Source organism: Engraulis encrasicolus, chromosome 13 (genome assembly GCF_034702125.1).
Source record: "Engraulis encrasicolus isolate BLACKSEA-1 chromosome 13, IST_EnEncr_1.0, whole genome shotgun sequence".
Classification (NCBI taxonomy): Eukaryota; Metazoa; Chordata; class Actinopteri; order Clupeiformes; family Engraulidae; genus Engraulis; species Engraulis encrasicolus.
In genome coordinates this window covers 28,910,711-28,931,537 of record NC_085869.1, presented here as the reverse complement: position 1 = coordinate 28,931,537, position 20,827 = coordinate 28,910,711, and the positions used below count along the sequence as shown (strand labels likewise).

General features: G+C 43.5%; 1 protein-coding gene across 1 annotated transcript in view; it reads left to right on the top strand.

Moving 5' to 3' along the window:
* nalcn (sodium leak channel, non-selective) overlaps positions 1-20,827 on the top strand; it is a 177,300-nt gene that overhangs the window by 141,454 nt on the left and 15,019 nt on the right. The window contains exons 25-37 of the mRNA XM_063213611.1: positions 1,324-1,380; positions 2,350-2,470; positions 3,820-3,951; positions 6,277-6,444; positions 7,565-7,669; positions 8,010-8,116; positions 8,558-8,678; positions 9,281-9,379; positions 10,139-10,232; positions 16,881-16,987; positions 18,903-18,977; positions 19,318-19,437; positions 20,310-20,378. Of these exons, the coding sequence (XP_063069681.1) occupies positions 1,324-1,380; positions 2,350-2,470; positions 3,820-3,951; positions 6,277-6,444; positions 7,565-7,669; positions 8,010-8,116; positions 8,558-8,678; positions 9,281-9,379; positions 10,139-10,232; positions 16,881-16,987; positions 18,903-18,977; positions 19,318-19,437; positions 20,310-20,378 (1,375 nt within the window). The remainder of the gene's footprint in view (positions 1-1,323; positions 1,381-2,349; positions 2,471-3,819; positions 3,952-6,276; positions 6,445-7,564; positions 7,670-8,009; positions 8,117-8,557; positions 8,679-9,280; positions 9,380-10,138; positions 10,233-16,880; positions 16,988-18,902; positions 18,978-19,317; positions 19,438-20,309; positions 20,379-20,827) is intronic.

Genomic DNA, 20,827 nt, shown 5'->3' with positions numbered 1-20,827 from the left:
AGATAGCGCTAAGGGATGGAGTGCTTGACAGAGGGAGAAAAAACAAGCTGTGCTTGCAGAATCCACCACAATGACCAATCCCACCAGTCAGAACTCTCCCCCTCTCTGTTCGCTGCAATCTTTCAGACTCTGAGTTGTATTCCTACTGTAAATGTGTACAGTATCTATCAATTTATCACTAAAAGTCTGACTTTGATGATGTTTGGAAGTCTGGGTGAGGAAATAATGATGTCAGAATTTGTGTAATGTATTATACATGTGGTTTTCATACTAATAAAATTAAATGGAATAGTGTTTTTAAAACGATTAACCCCTTTATCCAGAGTCCAATGTTCAAATTATCCAATCCAATGTCACCAAAACTGTAATGATGCCGTTTTAATCTGTTACTTTAGGCTCTCGGTAATGACAGTACTGACAGCAGTGTTAAACTCATTCAGTGCCAGCCATTTTCAAATTCAGACCGGGGGGTTGCCAGGCTTTTTTCAACATTTGAGTGTTTTTTTCAAGAGTTCTTTCTCCATGTGAACAACAAACATACCAGATCAACGTGTTAGGCCCGATCCCCATTAAAAAAAACGCAAATTACTTGATAATCAAGTCTTTGGCACTGTGCCATGCATTCTGAAAAGACTTGTTTTCAAGTCCATGGCACACAAAGAGCTACTATGATGCAATTTACTCTTTTAAAGGTACACTGTGTGAGATTTTTAGTTGTTTATTCCCAGAATTCATGCTACCCATTCACTGATGTTACCTTTTTCATGAATACTTACCACCACCATCAAATTCTAAGTATTCATTATGACTGGAAAAATTGCACTTTTCATACATGAAAAGGGGGATCTTCTCCAAGGTCCGCCATTTTGAATTTCCAGAAATAACCATTTTTAGCTGCAGGAATGACTGTACTTGGGCCATACAAGAAAATATTAGCTTATTACTTAGTAAACTTTCATGAAAACATCACATTTTGCAACAGGCAACCCAGTTTCAATGAGCATCATAGTTGCAGCACCTTTTTTGACCATTTCCTGCACCATTTCCTGTGTCTTTAAGAATACAGGGAACAGGCCCGATGGTGGTAGACTGGCTCTCACGCAGACCCTTTGTGCTTCGTGCATCTTCGTTAAAGTAACAACCATCGTGAGAACCAAGTTACGATGGTGGGCCCACCTGCACAAAGAGGCTTCACATTTTGCGAATAACTGTTATGTGCACTGTTTGTCATATTGCATTCCATTATTGATTGGAAATAGTTGAAGGCTAGCCTGCTTTGAATGTTTGAAGGCCAGCCATTTTATTTGTGTTTGTGGTTCACAGGATGAAACCAGACCCCATCACTGGAGCTGTGAAGCACACCAAGTATCACCAGCTGTAGTGAGTGTTTATCGCTTTCATATCCAGCCTCTCTGATGGCATTATCCCCTACCGTCCTGTAATTCTACCCTAAAACCTCAGCTACAAAAACACACACACACACACACACACACACACACACACACACACACACACACACACACACACACACACACACACACACACACACACACACACACACACACACACACACACACACACACACACACACACACACACACACACACACAAGAGCAAGAGTGTGTGTGAGAGAGAGAGATACACACTTCCTGCTCAAGCATTATGTTGCTAATATTACAAATACATTTCCTATTTCTGTCATTTGGTGATATACTGTCTCAATACTGCAGCAAATTATGCAAAAAGAAAATGAGATTATGTTATTTTTTTTATCAGGTTTCAAGAACAGTGAGAGAGATAGAGGATGGTGTTTGTGTGTGTATGTATGTATGTGTGCGTGCGTGCGTGCGTGTGTGTGTGTGATATGGCTCTAAGCTCCAAGAGCCTGGTGCGAGGGAGGTTATGTAAGGAAATGTATTGTGGAGCAGCTTATGGAAATTGGGCCTCAGTTGCACCATGGCCCATTTCTATTTCTACTGAGCACGGAGACAGTACTGCAGCCCTGCATGGCATGCGCTTGGTTGTGTGTGTGTGTGTGTGTGTGTGTGTGTGTGTGTGTGTGTGTGTGTGTGTGTGTGTGTGTGTGTGTGTGTGTGTGTGTGTGTGTGTGTGTGTGTGTGTGTGTGTGTGTGTGTGTGTGTGTGTGCGCGTGCGTGCGTGCATGCCTGCGTGAATAAGTGAGTGTGTGTGAATGAGCGCGTGCGTGTATGTGTACATGCATACTGTATGTGCAGACATGAGACACGATTGAGTAAGTGAATGAGTGTGTGTGTGTGCCTATGCGCGTGTGCATTTGCATGTCATTTCTCCAAGTATGCCGATGCACATGTGTTGTGTAATATCCTGTAGTGATCTCCTGGGGATGGTCACCTACCTGGACTGGGTGATGATCGTGGTCACCATCTGTTCCTGCATCTCTATGATGTTTGAGTCGCCCTTCACCCGCATCATGCATGTGCCCACCTTGCAGGTAGCCAGCCACACGCCACTCCTCCTCCTCCTCCTCCTCGTCCTCCTCCTCCTCCTCCTCCTCCTCCTCCTCCTCCTCCTCCTCCTCCTCCTTCACCTCTGCCTCTTCTTCCTCCTCTTCCTACCCTTTCACCCTCTAGCCCCTTCCTCCTGTTCCCCCTCTTCTGCCCCTCCTCCTTGCCCTCCACCTATTCCTGTTCTAATGCTCTCCTCCTCCTCTTCTTCATGCTCCTCCTCCCTCCTCCTCCTACCCCTGCTCTAATGCCCTCCTCCTCCTCCTCCTCCTACACCTCCTCCTGCTCCTCCTCTTCCTCATCCTATTTCTTCTCTACTGTTCTCTTCCTCCTCCACCTCTATTCCTGCTCTACCTCTCCTCCTCCTCCTCTTATTCCTGCTCTCCTCCTCCTCCCTCCTCCTCCTCCTATTCCTGCTCTGATGCTCTCCAAATGAATAAATGAATAAACACTCCTCTCCTGCACTCACCTGCACCGTTTTTTATTACAATATCTTTCCCTTTTTCTCTCACTCTCTTGTGTGCATGGGGGTCACATGGGGGATTTTACGTGATCCTAACTCTCTCAGTAGGATTTGGCAGTGAGGGTGGTGAAAATGTACCCATTTTTGTTCTTTTGGGTACTGTTGTATGTAAAAACTGAGCGTGTTGTACACTGTGGGTCTTCACTGGTGAATACTCTTCATCAAGGCAACAGAACAAAGCCTATAATGGTAGCAATAAAAACAACAACAAAAAGTAAAAATAAAATGCTAGCATTTAAAAAAAAAAAACATCAATTAATGCATAAGATGGAGAATTGTCAACATAATAACTGTTAAACCCAAGCTACATTATTGTTTTGGAGGAAAATGATCATTTAAAATTGGACCCATGCAACAAATCTCAAACAGTCTTGGGACAGGGCCAAATAATGTTGTAATAACTCTTGAACGTGAACTTAGATGCCATTCATTTTTTGCAGTCCTTCAAATGGTTTAAAAGCAGAGCAGAGGGGTAAAATGAATAACGTTCTTCTTTCTTTTTCTTGTCCAGCAATTTTTCTGCTGATCTCTGCTGAGAGCTTTTCTCTCTGACTTTGAAACATTTCAATACCAGTCTCTTTTAGAAGACATTTGATTGTCTTTCTGTCTCTCTGTCTATCTGCCCCCTGCTCTTGTGTGTGTGTGTGTGTGTGTGTGTGTGTGTGTGTGTGTGTGCGTGCGTGCGTGCGTGCGTGCGTGCGTGCGTGCGTGCGTGCGTGCGTGCTTGCGTGTGTGCGTGCATGTGTGTGTGTGTTGATGATGATGATGATGATGATGATGATGATGATGATGATGATGATGAATGGTCCTCAGATTGGCGAGTACGTGTTTGTGATCTTCATGAGCATCGAGCTGAACCTGAAGATCATGGCTGACGGCCTCTTCTTCACCCCCACCGCTGTCATCAGGGACTTTGGTGGAGTCATGGACATCTTTATTTACCTGGTGAGGCTGTCAGGGTCAGGGAACTTGCTTATAGTGGTTATAATAATACAGAAAAATTAAATATAATATACTAAAGTCCTACATAATAATAAAATACTAAAATTATCTTTAAAGTTCCAGTTTGGAACATCGTTTTTATAACTGAAATGTTGGATGGAACATTGAATGTCGGGCAGCCATGGCCTAGTCGTTAGAGAGGTGGTCTGAAGATCAGAGGGTTGTAGGTTCAAATCCCACCCTGACTGTACCTCTCCCAATTCCTCCATCCATAGCTGAAGTGCTCTTGAGCAAGGGACTGTAACCAATACCCTCTAAGTCAGTGTTTCCCAACCAGGGGTACGTGTACCACTAGGGGTACGCGAGCACACCTCAGGGGGTACGTGGAGAATGGAGCACAGTCATATTGGGATAAAGGAATAGATGTAGAGAGCATGGGCTAGGGGTACTTGAGGTACAACAAAAAGGCTTAGGGGGTACGCGAGTCAAGAAAGGTTGGGAAACACTGGTCTAAGTAACTGTAAGTCGCTTTGGATGAAAACATCAACTAAATGTAATGTATTGCAATGTAATGAATGTAAGAGTTCCACATGCGGAATGGAAAATGCCACAGAATTTCAACATATCTTCGCCCCTTGAACGCTGTCACTCACTAACAAGTTTGGTGAAAGCCTTTGTCTATTTCTTTTTCTCTCTTTTTTGTCCGTTTAAACTTTTTGAACTTGTTTAATGACTCATTTCAACGGGCCATTTATTCTTCAGGGCTGCGTGTTTACTTCGGCTTCTGTTTAGACTTCATTTCATGATGGCTTTTTCAACATTTTCCTTTCTTCTGTAAACACAATTTGCATATTCAAAATGTGAAATTAGAAGTGTGTGTGTGTGTGTGTGTTTGTGTGTGTGTGTGTGTGTGTGTGTGTGTGTGTGTGTGTGTGTGTGTGTGTGTGTGTGTGTGTGTGTGTGTGTGTGTGTGTGTGTGTGTGTGTGTGTGTGTGTGTGTGTGTGTGTGTGTGTGCACGAGCAACGCAAGTCTGTGTATAAAAAGTCAATGAGTTTATTTTGATGGGTTATGCAAGGCCATAACGCTTGAAGAAAATACTGAAGTAAATGAGATCTTGTGTTCCAGATCAGCAGATTCCATACAGCTGAAGAGTGCCACCATAGATCATTACGTCTTTTGGGAGTGCGGTCTCAGTTGAACAAGAGCGGAACCTCTTGTACTAAGCAGAGTGGAAGACTGTTAGTAAGAGACTACAGTATTTGCCTAGGTGTGAACCTGTAGTGTGTTCCAGTGCAGACAATACAATAGCTATATGTCTCTCATGTTTACCCACTCCTTTAACCGTGAATACCACCTTGATATGGTTAATGAGTTGAAGAGTTCAGATGCAAAACCCCCTAACTCCATTTCTGAAGACCTGCACTTCTATATTTTTAGAGAACCCCGATGTTGGTTTGGTTTACATTCATGTACTTGATAATACATATCAATAGTTATATTACATAAACAAAATAATAAAAATATGCAATTTTGATAACTTTGTATTAAATAAAAATGAATTAAGATTATTTTCTGAAATGGCACTTAGGGGTTTTTGCATCTGAACTCTTCAGTTATTTCCCTGCTAGTTAGAGTAACATAAAATTCTTTCAGCTGAGAGAGCAGCTGCTGTCTCGGTAAGGGGTGAGGTAAAGCTTTCCTCTGTCCCTGCTATAGGTCAAGGACATGTCTCTCTGCTATGCCCACAACTCGGTTGAGAGAAATGTCCCTCTGCTCTTGCTGTAGGGGACTGATATTTCCCTCTCCTCCAGGCGTAGATCATTTGAGAGAAATGCCCCTCCTCTCTTGCCATAAGTCAAAAAAGGGAAAGGCCCCTCTGCTTTTGCCGTAGGTCATCTCAAGGAAATATCCCTCTTCTCTTACCGTAGGTCCGGTGACACATGTTTCACACCCTGTCCCTCTGCTCTTGCTGTAGGTGATTGACATGTCCCTTTGCTCCTGCCATAGGTGAGCCTGATCTTCCTATGAATCAGGTCAAGGATAATTCCCTGCCGATGTCATACAAAAGAAAGTGAAAAGCCCCATGTTCTTGCTGTAGGTGATTAAAAATCGTTCCTCTCCTCACGCTGTACTGTACTGCTTCCAAACATAATGTCACTGTATTTATATAGTGACAATAAAAACACTCTACTCTACTCTACTCCACTCTCTCTACGGAACCTGATCTTCCTGGGCGTCGAGAATTATTCCTGCTAATGTCTTACCAAAAATGCCTCTATGCTCTTGCCATAGCACTGAAATGTCCCTCTGCTCTTGCCGTACTGCAGGTGAGCCTGATCTTCCTGTGCTGGCTGCCCAACAACGTGCCCCCGGAGTCGGGCGCCCAGCTGCTGATGATGCTGCGCGCGCTGCGGCCCCTGCGCATCTTCAAGCTGGTGCCCCAGATGAGGAAGGTGGTGCGCGAGCTGCTCAAGGGCTTCAAAGAGATCTTCCTGGTAGGTGGAGGAGAGGAGGAACCTGGCCTCCAGATGGTGGTGGTGGTGGTGTTTGTGTGTGTGTGTGTGTGTGTGTGTGTGTGTGTGTGTGTGTGTGTGTGTGTGTGTGTGTGTGTGTGTGTGTGTGTGTGTGTGTGTGTGTGTGTGTGTGTGTGTGTGTGTGTGTGTGTGTGTGTGTGTGTGTGTGTGCACGTGCACGTGCATGTGCGTACTTGTGCTTGTGTGTGTGTGTGTGTGTGTGTGTGTGTGTGTGTGTGTGTGTGTGTGTGTGTGTGTGTGTGTGTGTGTGTGTGTGTGTGTGTGTGTGTGTGTGTGTGTGTGAGTGGTTCCAGTGTTTCAGAAAGTTCAAGACTCAAGACATAGCACAGCACAGATTCCCAGCATGCTGTCTGATTAATGGATAGATATCTGTGGTATTTGCACACATGAAAGGCATACGGTACCTGGGTAGGACTTGTATTTTTTGAAGTCGGATGGCAGTCACTGTTCTACAGTATGCCATTGACTGTGTGTGTGTGTGTGTGTGTGTGTGTGTGTGTGTGTGTGTGTGTGTGTGTGTGTGTGTGTGTGTGTGTGTGTGTGTGTGTGTGTGTGTGTGTGTGTGTGTGTGTGTGTGTGTGTGTGTGTGTGTGTGTGTGTGTGCGCATTCGTGTGCTATTTACCTTATGTGTGCTACAAAAATTGTGCCATAAATTATTATGTGAAGAAGACATTATTCCATTGTGAAAGAATCCAGAAATGGTAGTGAAACGGTTGCGTAATCCAAGACTCATTCTTCTCTCATCCTTCTCTACTCTCATCTATCTCTCCTCCTAAGAGAAGCCACCTCCTGTGCCTCAAACGGCATTATCGTGAGGAATGACTTTGGAGTTCTTGGCTCTGGTTCAAATGCCCCTATAGATATACGTTTGTAGTACAGTTTCTTTTGACTACACAGAAGGACACACACAGGCACATGCACACACGCGCGCACATGCGCACACACACACACACACACACACACACACACACACACACACACACACACACACACACACACACACACACACACACACACACACACACACACACACACTCCTATCTATCTCCCCCTAAGCTCCGTATTGGTTTCTCTGTATAGGTCTCCATTCTCCTGCTGACGTTAATGCTGGTGTTTGCAAGCTTTGGCGTTCAGCTCTTCGCTGGAAAGCTTGCCAAGTGCAACGATCCCAATATTGAGAGACGGGTAAGGCTGGAGCTCGACTCGGGCCTCTGTTCTTGGTTTCTCATGTATTTACGCAGTGCACCACACTGTGTGTGTGTTTGTGTGTGTGTGTGTGTTTGTGTCTGTCTGTCTGTCTGTCTGTCTGTCTGTCTGTCTGTCTGTCTGTCTGTCTGTCTGTCTGTCTGTCTGTCTGTCTGTCTGTCTGTCTGTCTGTCTGTCTGTCTGTCTGTCTGTCTGTCTGTCTGTCTGTGAGAGATTAAACATTTTTCAGAGTTTTGAGAGAGTACCTTTCGTTGGGCCTGCCGTATGTTTGTGAATTTTGTCTTCCGATTTGATTCCTCAACTAATGTGCTTCCCACAGGGGGACTGCCACGGCATCTTCAGGATCAATGTGAGTGTCTCCAAGAACCTGAACATCAAGCTGAGGGAAGGGGAGAGGAAGCCAGGCTTCTGGGTGCCAAGAGTCTGGTAGGTCGCAGCTGTCTGTGAATACAGCATACTTTTGTGTGTGCATACGTGTGTGTATGCGTGCTTGCGTGCATGACTGCGTGTGTGTGTTTATGAATCCATGTGTATGCATTTTTGTCATGTCGGATGACGTCCCACACTCATAGTCACCTGAGCTGCTTACGTATATGTGTTTCCTGTCACACAGGTTTGATTTGTGCTTTTGACTGATGATCAGTGAAAACAAATGTCCAGGGTATCCATATACCGTGCAGGGCTGATAGTATTCAGACTCAGTGCCTCATTTCAAGCTTGATAGAGTTTTTAAAAATAAAATATAGCCATTCTTGGGCTTTTCTTATTTCAAATGGTGTTAAAGGTTTAGGCTCAAGATTTTCCCCTACTATCAGACCTGTATATATCTTCATGTGTTGATGAATACATGGCTCTTTCCTCCCTCAGGGCCAACCCTCGTAACTTTGACTTTGACAACGTGGGCAATGCCATGCTGGCGCTGTTTGAGGTGCTGTCTCTGAAGGGCTGGGTGGAGGTGCGCGACGTCATCATCCACCGAGTGGGCCCCGTAAGCACACACTGCCTTCATTTCTGTTTATTTGATGTGGCCATAGCATTATGACATTGGGACAGACTAAAGTCCAGGTGCATTTGTTTGACTGTTTTAGCCAATGAGAATGTATTTATAACCAATGACTGCTTCTGTGTGTCGAGGTAACAAAAATTGTCGGAACCGATTGTGCAGTCTGGTGTGCGGACGTCCTTCCTCTTTTCGCTTCTCTTGTACCTATTAGCTCATCATCCATCATGTAGGCCCTATAAGCACACACCACAACCCTCCTTTCTCTCTCCTTTCTCCCTTTGCCTGGCTTGTGGGAGGTAAATGCAAGTAACGTGGTTAGTTACTTGAAATAACGCGTTTACAAAAAACATTTACTGTATCACAGTTATCATTATAACATATTTAACATACAGACAGTATTTCTCTTTCATTTGGTATAGAAGGCTTGTTAGCACCCTCTAATGGTGTTTTTGTGAAGGTGAAGTTTGTCAGATCTGGCCCAAGAAATGGATCTCTCTCTTTCTTTCTCTCTCTCTCTCTCTCTCTCTCTCTCTCTCTCTCTCTCTCTCTCTCTCTCTCTCTCTCCCTCTCCCTCTCCCTCTCTGCAGATTCATGGCATCTACATTCACGTGTTTGTATTTCTTGGCTGCATGATCGGACTGACGCTGTTTGTGGGAGTGGTCATCGCAAACTTCAATGAGAATAAGGTGTGGTGCATTCTAAAGGGAGAACCTATGCAGTATGTTGCTGGTAAATATTTCACTTGTAGTGTGTCATACGCCCCTTTAATGTCAATATGCTTTTATATTTTGTAGACTAGTAAATCACTGTCGGCCAACATCCGTTTGTGGGTCGGTATGAGCAGGCACACATATATGTACTTTATTGCCTTCATAGTGCTATAATCAGGGGTGTCGTAGGGGGCTTAAGTGTGACTGAGTTACCAGGGCCCCATATAGTATAGTATAGGGCAGTGGTTTTCAAAGTGGGGGCCGGGGACCCCTGGGGGGGCGCGAGGAGGTATTAGGGAGCCGTGGCAGGATGGCAGGAAAAATAACAAAAAATAAATAATTGAATAAACTGAATAATATATAATAAAAAATAAAAAAATAAGCTAAATAATATTCCTATTCACATTCCTATTGATATTATTTTATATCCTAGTGGGACACTGCCTCACAGGCCCTCCACTATGGTTGTGAAAGGGGGTCCATAGAAAAAAGATTGTGGCGCGACCCATGTAAGGCGGGCCTTGACTAGAATGCACCGGTATATGGGGGACCTTGTTATGATAATGATTGGGAACCCCTGGTATAGGGGACCTACACAGTGTCTGTTTTATGTGGATATATGGCTGGGGGGGGGGGTCCATTGGAGCTGATTGAATATAGGGCCCACAGTTTGCTGCTACACCCCTGGCTATAATTGAAAGGCATCTCTCCTCTCACGTCTGCCCCGTGTGCCAGGGTACTGCTCTGCTCACAGTGGACCAGAGGAGATGGGAAGACCTGAAAAGCCGCCTGAAGATCGCCCAGCCCCTTCACCTCCCACCCAGACCAGGTGTGTGTGAGAGACTGAGAGAGAGAGAGAGAGAGAGAGAGAGAGGACAAGCATATGTGTATGTGTGTCCACGTGAGAGTTTATGTGTTTGTGTGGGCAGAGTGTGTATCTGTACCTGCAGACACCTGTGTATGTGTTTGTTGGTTTGTGTGTGTGCGACTGTGCGTGCATGTGTGTTTACGTGCATGTGCGCGTGCATATTGGTGTATGTGTGCGTGTGAATGAGTAAGATATTAAGAGCGCTTCGGTGAGTGAGTTTACTCTGGACGTGTGTGTATCACTAGGCTGTGTGCCAAACCTCTATCACTCTCTATCTCAGCCGAGCCACTGTGGGAAGCCGTCAGCTTCAAACATCTATCAGGAACACAGGCTCCACTGCCAGGGTGTGTAGGAGAGAGTTACAGATAAAGAAAGGGGGTATATTAAATACATAAAACATGATTCCTTACTGGAAGAGGGGTGGGTTGTGCATTTTTTTGTTCGATTGTTTTGTTATTGTTTTGTGTATTTGCTGTATTTTTGTCTTCTTTTCTTCCTCCTTTCTTATTGTCCTCCTTTATTGTTCTTTTTTCTCTTTTTGTGTTTCGAGTATAAGAGAGAAAAAAACTAACAATCATGAAGGAAAAACAGATAATGAAGAAAGCATAAGTTAAGCCCGCCAAATGGGGGTTTAAAAAGAAAAAAAGAAAAAACGGAGACCGTATTGGAAAAGTCAAGTCAAGTCAAGTCAAGTTTATTGTCAATTTCTTTACATGCACTGGTCATACAAAGAATTTGAAATTGCGTTTCTTGCTCTCCCATGCAGACATAGACTAATCTAGGTAAGGACATAGACAGTATAGACATAGACAGTACTCATACATGGACATAAGACAGTATGGACGTAGACATTGCTCATACAGACATTTAAAGTGCAAGACTGCACAACAGAAGACTTGTAGAGAACATACATTAAGAGGAGGTATTTTGTTGTGCTTTTTCTAAAAGTTCTTTATAGCGTTCTGACATAGTAATAGTAGCATTTGAAGAAAATAAATAATTAAAAAAGGTTTATTAAATACACCAGCAGCAGTATGTGTGTGTGTGTGTGTTTGTATGTGTTTTGGTGTGCGTGTGTGTGTGTGTGTGTGTGTGTGTGTGTGTGTGTGTGTGTGTGTGTGTGTGTGTGTGTGTGTGTTTAGTGCAGGTAGAAAGTGCGGTGTGCGTCTGTGTGTGTGTCTGTGTACCTGTGTATGTGTGTGTGTGTGTGTGTGTGTGTGTGTGTGAGTATGAGTTGTGTGTCAGTGTGTGTATGTTTGGGTTTAGTGCAGAAAGTGCGGTGTGCTTGTGTGTATGTGTGTGTGTGTGTGTGTGTGTGTGTGTGTGTGTGTGTGTGTGTGTATGTATGTGTGTGTGTGTGTGTGTGTGTGTGTGTGTGTGTGTGTGTGTGTGTGTGTGTGTGTGTGTGTGTGTGTATGTATGTATGTGTGTGTGTGTGTGTGTGCATATGTATGTTTTGAGTTAGTGCAGTTTGAAAGTTCAGTCACAGATGTAGTAGTGCAGGTGGAATGTTCAGTCGCAGATATGGTGGTGGGGATGAGGGGGGGAGCGTTGTCAGTGGCCTGGCTGGCTAGAGGCTGACAGTGAAGGGAGAGTGGGTTGAGTGTTCAGTATCTTGATTGCTTGATGCATCGTGCTGCTTGCAAGCCTGGTGGTACGGGAACGGAGGCGCCTGTACCTCTTTCCAGAGGGCAGGAGGCTGAACAGTTTGTGTGCAGGGTGGCTTGTGTCTTTGATGATCATTAGTGCTTTCCGGGTGAGGCGTGTGGTGTAAATGTCCTGCAGGGAGGGGAGTGGTACTCCAATGATCTTCTTCGCTGTGTTCACAACACGCTGGAGTGTCTTCCTGTTTTTCTCCGTGCAGCTTCCTCCCCACACTGTGATGCAGCTGGACACGACGCTCTCTATGGTTCCTCTGTAGAATGTTGTCATGATGGAGGGTGTAGCACTTGCCTTCTTTAGTTTGCGCAAGAAGTAGAGACGCTGATGGGCCTTCTTAGCCAGTGATGTAGTGTTGGTGGTCCAAGAGAGAAGTGGTTCAAAAAGAAGAAAGTGTCAGTTTGGAAAAGAAGAGAGTGGTTCAAAAAAGGAAGAGATATAGTGGTACAAGGAGGAAGGAAGATGGAGAATGGTGTCAGATGGGTTGACAGAAAGGTTACTTAGCCTTAGCCTTAGCCTATCTATTGTGGACTGATGTAAGAACTGATGTTTGATGATGATTGGTTCTTCACACTCACTTGAAGTACACATGAGGGGGTGAAATTAGGACATGAGGTGCCACCTCTACTACGTCATGAGTAACAGGTTTGTGATTTCCCACAACACTGATAACTCAATACACAGAAATGTCCTGCCAAATACATACACAGTTCAACATATCTGAGCAATGTCCCTGGATTGAAGATATCGCCCAAAGGCCCTTACATAATCCCAATCCAAGTATAAAAAGAGGGTGCTCACACTCAAACTCACAGACGCTACTACACAACTTCTGTCGGGACGGGTATCGATACAGGTAAGATCAATTATTTTTAGCACACACTATGCACTATGCATTGTATTGCACTATAGGCACTGCCGCCACGTTTTGTGAATGTTTACTACTGTAATTATGAAAGCTTACCAAGCTTTCCAATGGTGACATGCATTCTCTAATACAAAGAACCGTCTATAGAAAAATGGATTAAAACACATATTCATATGTAATGAATGTGTGGAACAGTTTGGTTGGTTTTCGCTCTTTTCTCCACATTGAAATGGTAATCAAGTCTTTTTTTCACCTCTGGCTGTTCAGTATCGACCTTTGTACCACTTCAAGCTTCTACTTCTGCTGCTATTACTACTGAGCGTTGTACTCCAAACACAATTTTGTTGTCTTTTATCTAATTGTATCAATGACTCTTGAATTCTTGAATCCTACAGCTTCTTGCAATAAACAATTTGGCGTTTTAAAACTTTTGACTGGTAGTGTAGGAATGAAGCACATTTTAATCAAGTGTGCAAAGAAGCGTACAGTATTCTGCCAACATTCAGACCAGAGCAGTTGTTACTATTATGTTATGTTACTATGTTATGTTAATATATTACTATGTACCGGTATACTTTTATGGACTGAATTGTGCATTTTTTGGCATTATTTTTCACTGCTGCATTACACAATATTAGAGTTGTTTAATTTTTTATTTTTTTTCCATCACAGTGCGTGATGACTGCCATATCACTTCTGGTGCTGCTGTTCTCCATGTATGGAGTCTCTACCCAGCAGCTGGACGTCTCTGCTGAGCTCAAGGAAGTCCGAGACATGGTGGTGCAGCTGAGGGTGGAAAATGCAGCACGAGTAGCAGAGCTGACCACTGTGAAGGCCGAGCTGGCAGCAGTGAAGACCAAACTGACGTCCACTCAAACTGGAGTGGAGAATCTGGAGAAGACAGCGGAGAAGTCCAAGGTGGCATTCTCAGCCGCTCTAGGTGGCAAGGGATTCGTGGAGGCTCCGGAGGGTACTATGCTGACTTTGGTTTTCAGTGAAATCATCACCAATGTCGGTCAGGCCTACAGCGATACGACAGGTGTCTTCACAGCTCCTGTTAAAGGAGTCTACTACTTCAGGTTCACTATAGCTGACTACTTAAACTCGCGCTTCATGGCTGTCCGTATTAGTAAAAATGGTCAGCAGGTTCTGTGGATAAGTGAATATGACACTGATGGCCATCGTACTTATTTGTCCAGTGGACCAACTTTGCAACTGGAGGTGGGAGATGAAATTAAACTGGCCATCGCAGGAGGCCACAGGGTCTATGATGATGATAATCATCATAGCACCTTTAGTGGCATGCTGCTCTTCCCTCTCTAAATGGAAGAAAATTATCAGAGGGCATTTTATTGCAATTTTTAGTGACATGTGCGCATCATTATCACAATGAAATAAAGCCCCTCTTTAACTACAACTGTGTTGTGTCATCAGTCAATAAACAAAACATTCAACATCACAATAATATTACTGCTAGTTATGATGCAATAACAACAAGCTACTGTTCCCACTCTGAATGTAAGAACATCACCATCATCAAACATGTTTCATTTTAGTAGGTGATTTATTATGACATTATGGATGATGCACTTGCACGTCATCATCACAGTAAAATAAAACCAATCATGTTGTGTCATCAATCAACACAAAGGAAATATTCAAAAGCACACTAATTATTACGGCTACTTTTACAACAACAACTACTTTTACACCAACAACAACCACAAGCTCTTTTGCTCTTCTCTCTCTGAATAGAAGAAAATCATCCCCTAATTTTCATGTTTTGGTTGGCAATGTATTGTGAAATGATGCATTATGTAGCTCATCATGTTGATCAAATAAAAAACCCTCTTTTACTGCAACCTTGTGTCATAAATTATTATAATCACAATTTTTTTCAGAATATGGGTTTGTTTATTGCATACGCCAGTTAATTAAAAACAAATACTGTATTCAAAGCAAAAAAGGCACAGTAACCAAAGCAAATGCGCAATGACTAATAGTCAAAAATTATTCCCTGTAGTGTTCAGAGAGCTCAATGAAGTGAGATAAGAGGGCAATTTGATTGGTACCCCCCCGCAGACCCCTTTTGGTTTCCTGTGCCTATTTACTCACCTGTGCTCATCTTTACCCTCCCGTAAAGCTTCAGTGCATGAGGAAGCAGAGACAGAAATTCAAATAAAATAATAAATTAATAAATAAACACAAACATAAATAAATAGATAAAATAATAATGTATAACTGGCACTGTGTTGCTTTTTTTTCTTAACACAGCCTCCCTGAAGACACTGTTGACTGTCTGAATTTTGCATTGTGCAACTTCAGTTGCTCTCAGCTGAACGGAGAATTGGAAACTCCTGCCAAAATGGATTTCTTGCTTGGTTACAGTATGTTATATAAGACTCTTGGTGTCGTTCTGTAAAGCCTACTACCAGAGCCTTCTATTTCTCCCCTTGTTATACAGTATATATTATAGTCTGTCTGTCTGTTTCTCTCTCTCTCTCTCTCTCTCTCTCTCTCTCTCTCTCAAATACACACACACACACGGACACACGCACGCACACACACACACACACACACAGGTATGTTGCCCCGCGACCAGGTAGATTAGGGGGCCCAGAATTGTGTCCCCATTACATTGTATGTATTGGGTAGGGGGCCCTTTCAGATGACTTTGTCCTGGGCCCAGAAAAACACGCGCACACACACACACACACACACACACACACACACACACACACACACTCTCACACACACACACACACACACACACACACACACACACACACACACACACACACACACACACACACACGCACAAGGAGGGTATCGAACCAAGACTCCGTGGGCTGTGAAGCCGAAAGCAGAGTGTCCAAAAGAAACAATAGGAACAAAATAACAGCGTGCTCTTATCAGAGCAAATGAAAGCTCTTTAGAAGATTCAGCCCAGCCACTCTGTAAGAACCATGACCAATTAAAGGCACAGAGCAACACCTTCCACCCTGATAACACAGCCCCCTGACTACCATAGCTCATGGCCATATTCTCCCACCTCCACCGTTTTATTATTTACTACCTTCAATATCTAACACACTCTCGGAGGGTGTGTGTGTGTCTCTCTCTCTCTCATCTCTACCCACACCAATTATGTTTTTGTCAATGAAAAATCCATCTATTTTTTCCATATTGTACTGCACCATTCTTTTTTTCCCCTCTGCTTTATTCTGGTAGATATATTTCTCATCCTTATTTTTCCCTTCTATTTACTCTCCTCCCATTATCTGTTGGTGTGTGTGGGTGCTGCCGGTGGTGGGTTTGGGGGGCATGGGTCTGGGTGCCGGTGAGAGTGCGTGTGTTCTCTTCCAAGATGGAGGCATTTGAGAGAAAGAAGAACAAATAGACTGTCAAAATGGCTGACAACTTCATCAAGCATCGTTAGCCACTACTTCCTCACTACGAGGCCGCGGCCGCTGATCCATAGTGATGAATGGATGTGGTCACTGGTTGCTCGCGTGGCGCTCTCCACTGTGCCTCTAATGAGACTCTATGCTGCCTATGGGGAGAGTGAGAGAGGGATAGAGGGAGAGAGAGAGAGAGAGAGAGATACACAAGGTGGTAGAGGAAAAGAATGAGAAATAAGTGGGGTTTGGATCTATTTCCTGACCCCTCCTTGTAATATTCCCTGCTGCTTACATGATCATATTGCGGTCATCACTGGACAGTGCTTTTGAGGGGCAGCCCTGGCCTTATGGTTAGGGAGGTGATCTTTAAATCAGAGGGATACATGTTTGAATCCCACCCTTACTTTTCCCTGCGCCTACATGGCCGCTGTGGCCTTGAGGAAGGCACCTTACCCCACCTTGCTCCAGGGACTGTAACCAGTACCCTGAAAAATAAATGTAAATTGCTTTGGATAAAAGCGTCAGCGAAGTTTACTGTAATGTGATGCAATTTTTGACACCTACAGTAAAATGCCTACGGCATTAGAACCAATACATTCAACATTTTGTCCACTGCTGTATGGACTCACAGCATCTTATATGGTTTGATAATTTCTGCTTTTTTTGTTTGTTGGTCTGTAGAAAATGGCGTCTTCCGTGCCAAGATGTATGACATCACACAGCACCCGTTCTTCAAGAGGGGCATCGCGGTGCTGGTGTTGGCTCAGTCCCTTCTGCTGTCTGTCAAGGTGAGAGCCCCGCCCTCACACTATTGCACAGGAAGTGGCACAGTTACAGTTTTTTTCAATTGCTAACAAGCTTTTGTCCAAACCTCAGCGACATTTGCAAAACTCTTAATACAGTTAGCACACCAAGGGCTTTCCATTGCCATACAGTTGACACATTACATGCCTTTTTCACACAATTAGCAGTCAATTCATGCATTTCTTTGTGTATAATTAACGGTGTATGCTTTTGAGAAGAAAATTAACTGTTTGGCCAGCTGTGCTTGCTAGGTGGTAGTCTGTGTTAAGAGTAGGGGTGGGCATAGATTAATTTTTTTAATCTAGATTAATCTCACTGTAATTATGAAATTAATCTAGATTAATCTAGATTAATCTATATCAAAATGGCTCATTCAGAATAGGCGCGCTAGCGAAATAATGCCGAAAAAAAAAAACTCTCTTTTCTTTAGACAGATGCCGCATTAGACCAGAGCTCATCTCTTTTTTCCAAAATGCATCTCATCTTCAAAAAATGGCCATGTTGAGCCTTGGTGATGAAAAAAAATCACTGCAATATTTGTAAAGTGTGTCGAATATGTTAGGAAGCATTTACAGTTATAAGATACTGAAATTTCAAAATGAACAGCGCTATAAGTTGTATAGGCGAATAGGCCTGCAGATAAATCTATCAAACATTTAGGCTATTTAAACAAAATGACCTCAACAGTTCAGCATTTCTAATGGGCAGAGGGAGAGAGAGAGAGAGAGAGAGAGAGAGAGAGAGAGAGAGAGAGAGAGAGAGAGAGAGAGAGAGAGAAGAGAGAATCTGCCACTGACTGTTAAAAAGAGCAGCCGCTTCCTTAAGAGAGGGAGGGGCTCTGCGCACAGCAGCCCACAGCAGCTCCAGGCTGGATTTCTAGAACCTGCAGCACTGGCCTTCGGGGATTTGGCCTAAACCCGACAGTTGTTCTCAGACCCAGAGGAACAACTTGAAATGAATTCAGTTTGCAAAAAAAAAAAATCAAGCGCGACAACCGCGAGGTTTATTATTACCGCCTGTTGTATCTTAATAGTCGCAAATGCGTGATCGCAATACAATTAGGCTACACAAACATTCAGCGAAAGTAGCCTAGATATTGACAGTTTCAGTTTGACAATCTTCAAAATGCATATCACACGGACTGTTTTGCAATTATGGCACAGGCAAGATTTCTGGAAGTTGTTGTGTTCCACGCAATGCGTGAGGAAATGTAGGCTATGTCGGGCTGGTAGGCTACTCACACAATGTCTCTCTATGCTTCACCTCAAACAATAACGTCTCTTTAATCTACCACTTACGAAAAAGCACTCAAACAACACCTACCACGGCAGAGAGATTAATATTTTCAGCATGCAAACCCTGTTCATATTTAGTTCTGCTGATGGCAACAGGTGGAGAGGAGAAGCGGCTGGAGCGCAGTGTGAAAGCGTCTGTCAATCAAGCGCTATGGTGACGTGCATACCCAAACTCCAAACCCATATTTTGAGTATAGATTAACGTGCGATATTTTCTTTGTCGCGCGACAAGAGGCTCACATTATCGCAGCACATTAACGCCGATAACGGCCCACCACTAGTTAAGAGTTTAGAAAAAGTATCCAAAGTATGGGTAAGAGCTTGTTAGCAATTGAAAAAACCTCTAATGCACAGTGTGGTATTTCATTTGATTAGTCTCTCTTTCTGTGTTGTCCATCTTTCCATTCTCTGTATTCTCTCTCTCTCTCTCTCTCTCTCTCTCTCTCTCTCTCTCTCTCTCTCATAGAGAAGTTGCTTATTATTATTGTCTGTGTGTGTGCGTGTGTGCGTGTGTGTGTGTGTGTGTGTGTGTGTGTGTGTGTGTGTGTGTGTGTGTGTGTGTGTGTGTGTGTGTGTGTGTGTGTGTGTGTGTTGTTTTTTTCAGTGGGACGTTGATGACCCTGTCACGTTTCCGCTGGCCACCATGTCTGTCGTATTCACTTTAATATTCGTGCTAGAGGTAAGTCTCCACCTTTTTAAATCAGGTGTTCATTACATGACCGTCATCCGTTCCAAGTACTTAATATATATACTGTGATTTAGTCACTATGACATCTTAACTCCTGGCAGCTGCAGCTATTGTATTGTTATTTCAGCATAAGAATTACAAATTAAATGTCAAGGTATGCTAGGGTGAATTAATAGCTGATTTTGTAAAGCAAGTAAGTACATTTCACTCATAAAAAGTTAAGTTAGAGATGATCGCAAATAAAGAAAATAAAGCATGGTGTATCATCATAATGCAGAATATGTGTGTGTGCGGATGTGGGTGATTCACGTCTCAGCTGCTTGTACCTTAGGTGACCATGAAGCTGATAGCCATGTCCCCAGCTGGCTACTGGCAGAGCCGCAGGAACAGGTACGACCTGCTGGTCACCTCCCTTGGGGTGGTCTGGATCGTGCTCCACTTCTCCTTACGGGTGAGTGAACCCGGTTGCCCTGCGCAGTGTTGCCAGATGGGCGGGTGCCCGCCCAATTGTGCTACTTGAGATGAGCGTCTGCGGGTAAAAACAGGAAAAATTCGCCATTTGGCGGGTTTTTTTCAGCCGTTTTGGGCCCAAAGAAGTCAATGTAATTTGTTGAATTTGGGCGGATTTTAGTGCAATTTGGCATTTTTTGAGAAGCTTTTGGGCGGGATTTGGTCAGACACATCTGGCAACACTGGCCCTGCCCCCCACTGCAGTACACTGCACTGCATGGCACTACAATGGTGGGGGGAGTTCTCTACTAACTGCATGATTCTCAGTTGCTCTACAATCGGACAAAACTAATTGAGATATTGCACACACAGTTTTGTTGCGTGAATGCAACAGTTCAGTTGCAACGGTTGGAGTATGACCAACACCAGTATTAATTTAGACTCTGTTGAAGGAACACTGCCAAATTCACTGTGTTTATTTTACTTCATGTGTGTTATGTTAATTGTGTGTTGTGTGAAGAAAAATGATTGTCATATGCTTATGTTGAGAACTGTGAATAATTTGTCAATACTATGTCAATTCATCATACGTCAACACAAATATTGTCATTGGATTTTTATGCTATCTGATACTTTGTGCTGCTCTTTGCAGTTCTGACGAGAGGCTAAACTCGTGATGTAGTAATAATGTTCCAGAGTTAGCCATAGGTTTATTTTCATCTGCTGCTGCACTGATGTTTCTGATCTATATTTGTGTTATAGTGAATTCTGATGTTGTGATGTAATGTATTGTAATGCTATAACTTGTGACGTAAACCATTGCAATGCTATAGCTTGTGTAGCAATGCATTGTAATGCTATTTCTTCTCCCAGAATGAATACACCTATATGATGGGCGCCTGTGTGATCGTGCTGAGGTTCTTCACCATCTGTGGGAAGCATGTGAGTATTCTAGAGTCAGCAGGAAGACTCGCAGTAACCTACACCGTACATGTAGGACCACACACACCCAGCACAGCATCTATTCACACTCCTACCATCAGCGAAAAGATACAACAGCATTCCACAAGCCATCCGCCACTTGAACTTGAACATGCAGTAGCACTTTACAGCCACTCCACTGCCTGGCCTTCTTACGTCTTGCTTACCTTGCACTATGTACTGCATTTTGTCTTATTGCACTTTTCAATGTTTATTTGTATGCGTAATTCCCTGTTATTTATGGCCCCTCTTGTTTTCTTGTTTTTTTGTCTTAGCTACTTGTAATTGTGTTGTTAAATTTGTGAGCAAACCAAAAGACATTCCTAGCAACTGTATGTTATACTGTTGATATGGCTACAATAAAATTGAACTTGAACTTGATTAGTAGTAACACTTCAGAACAGCCTTCC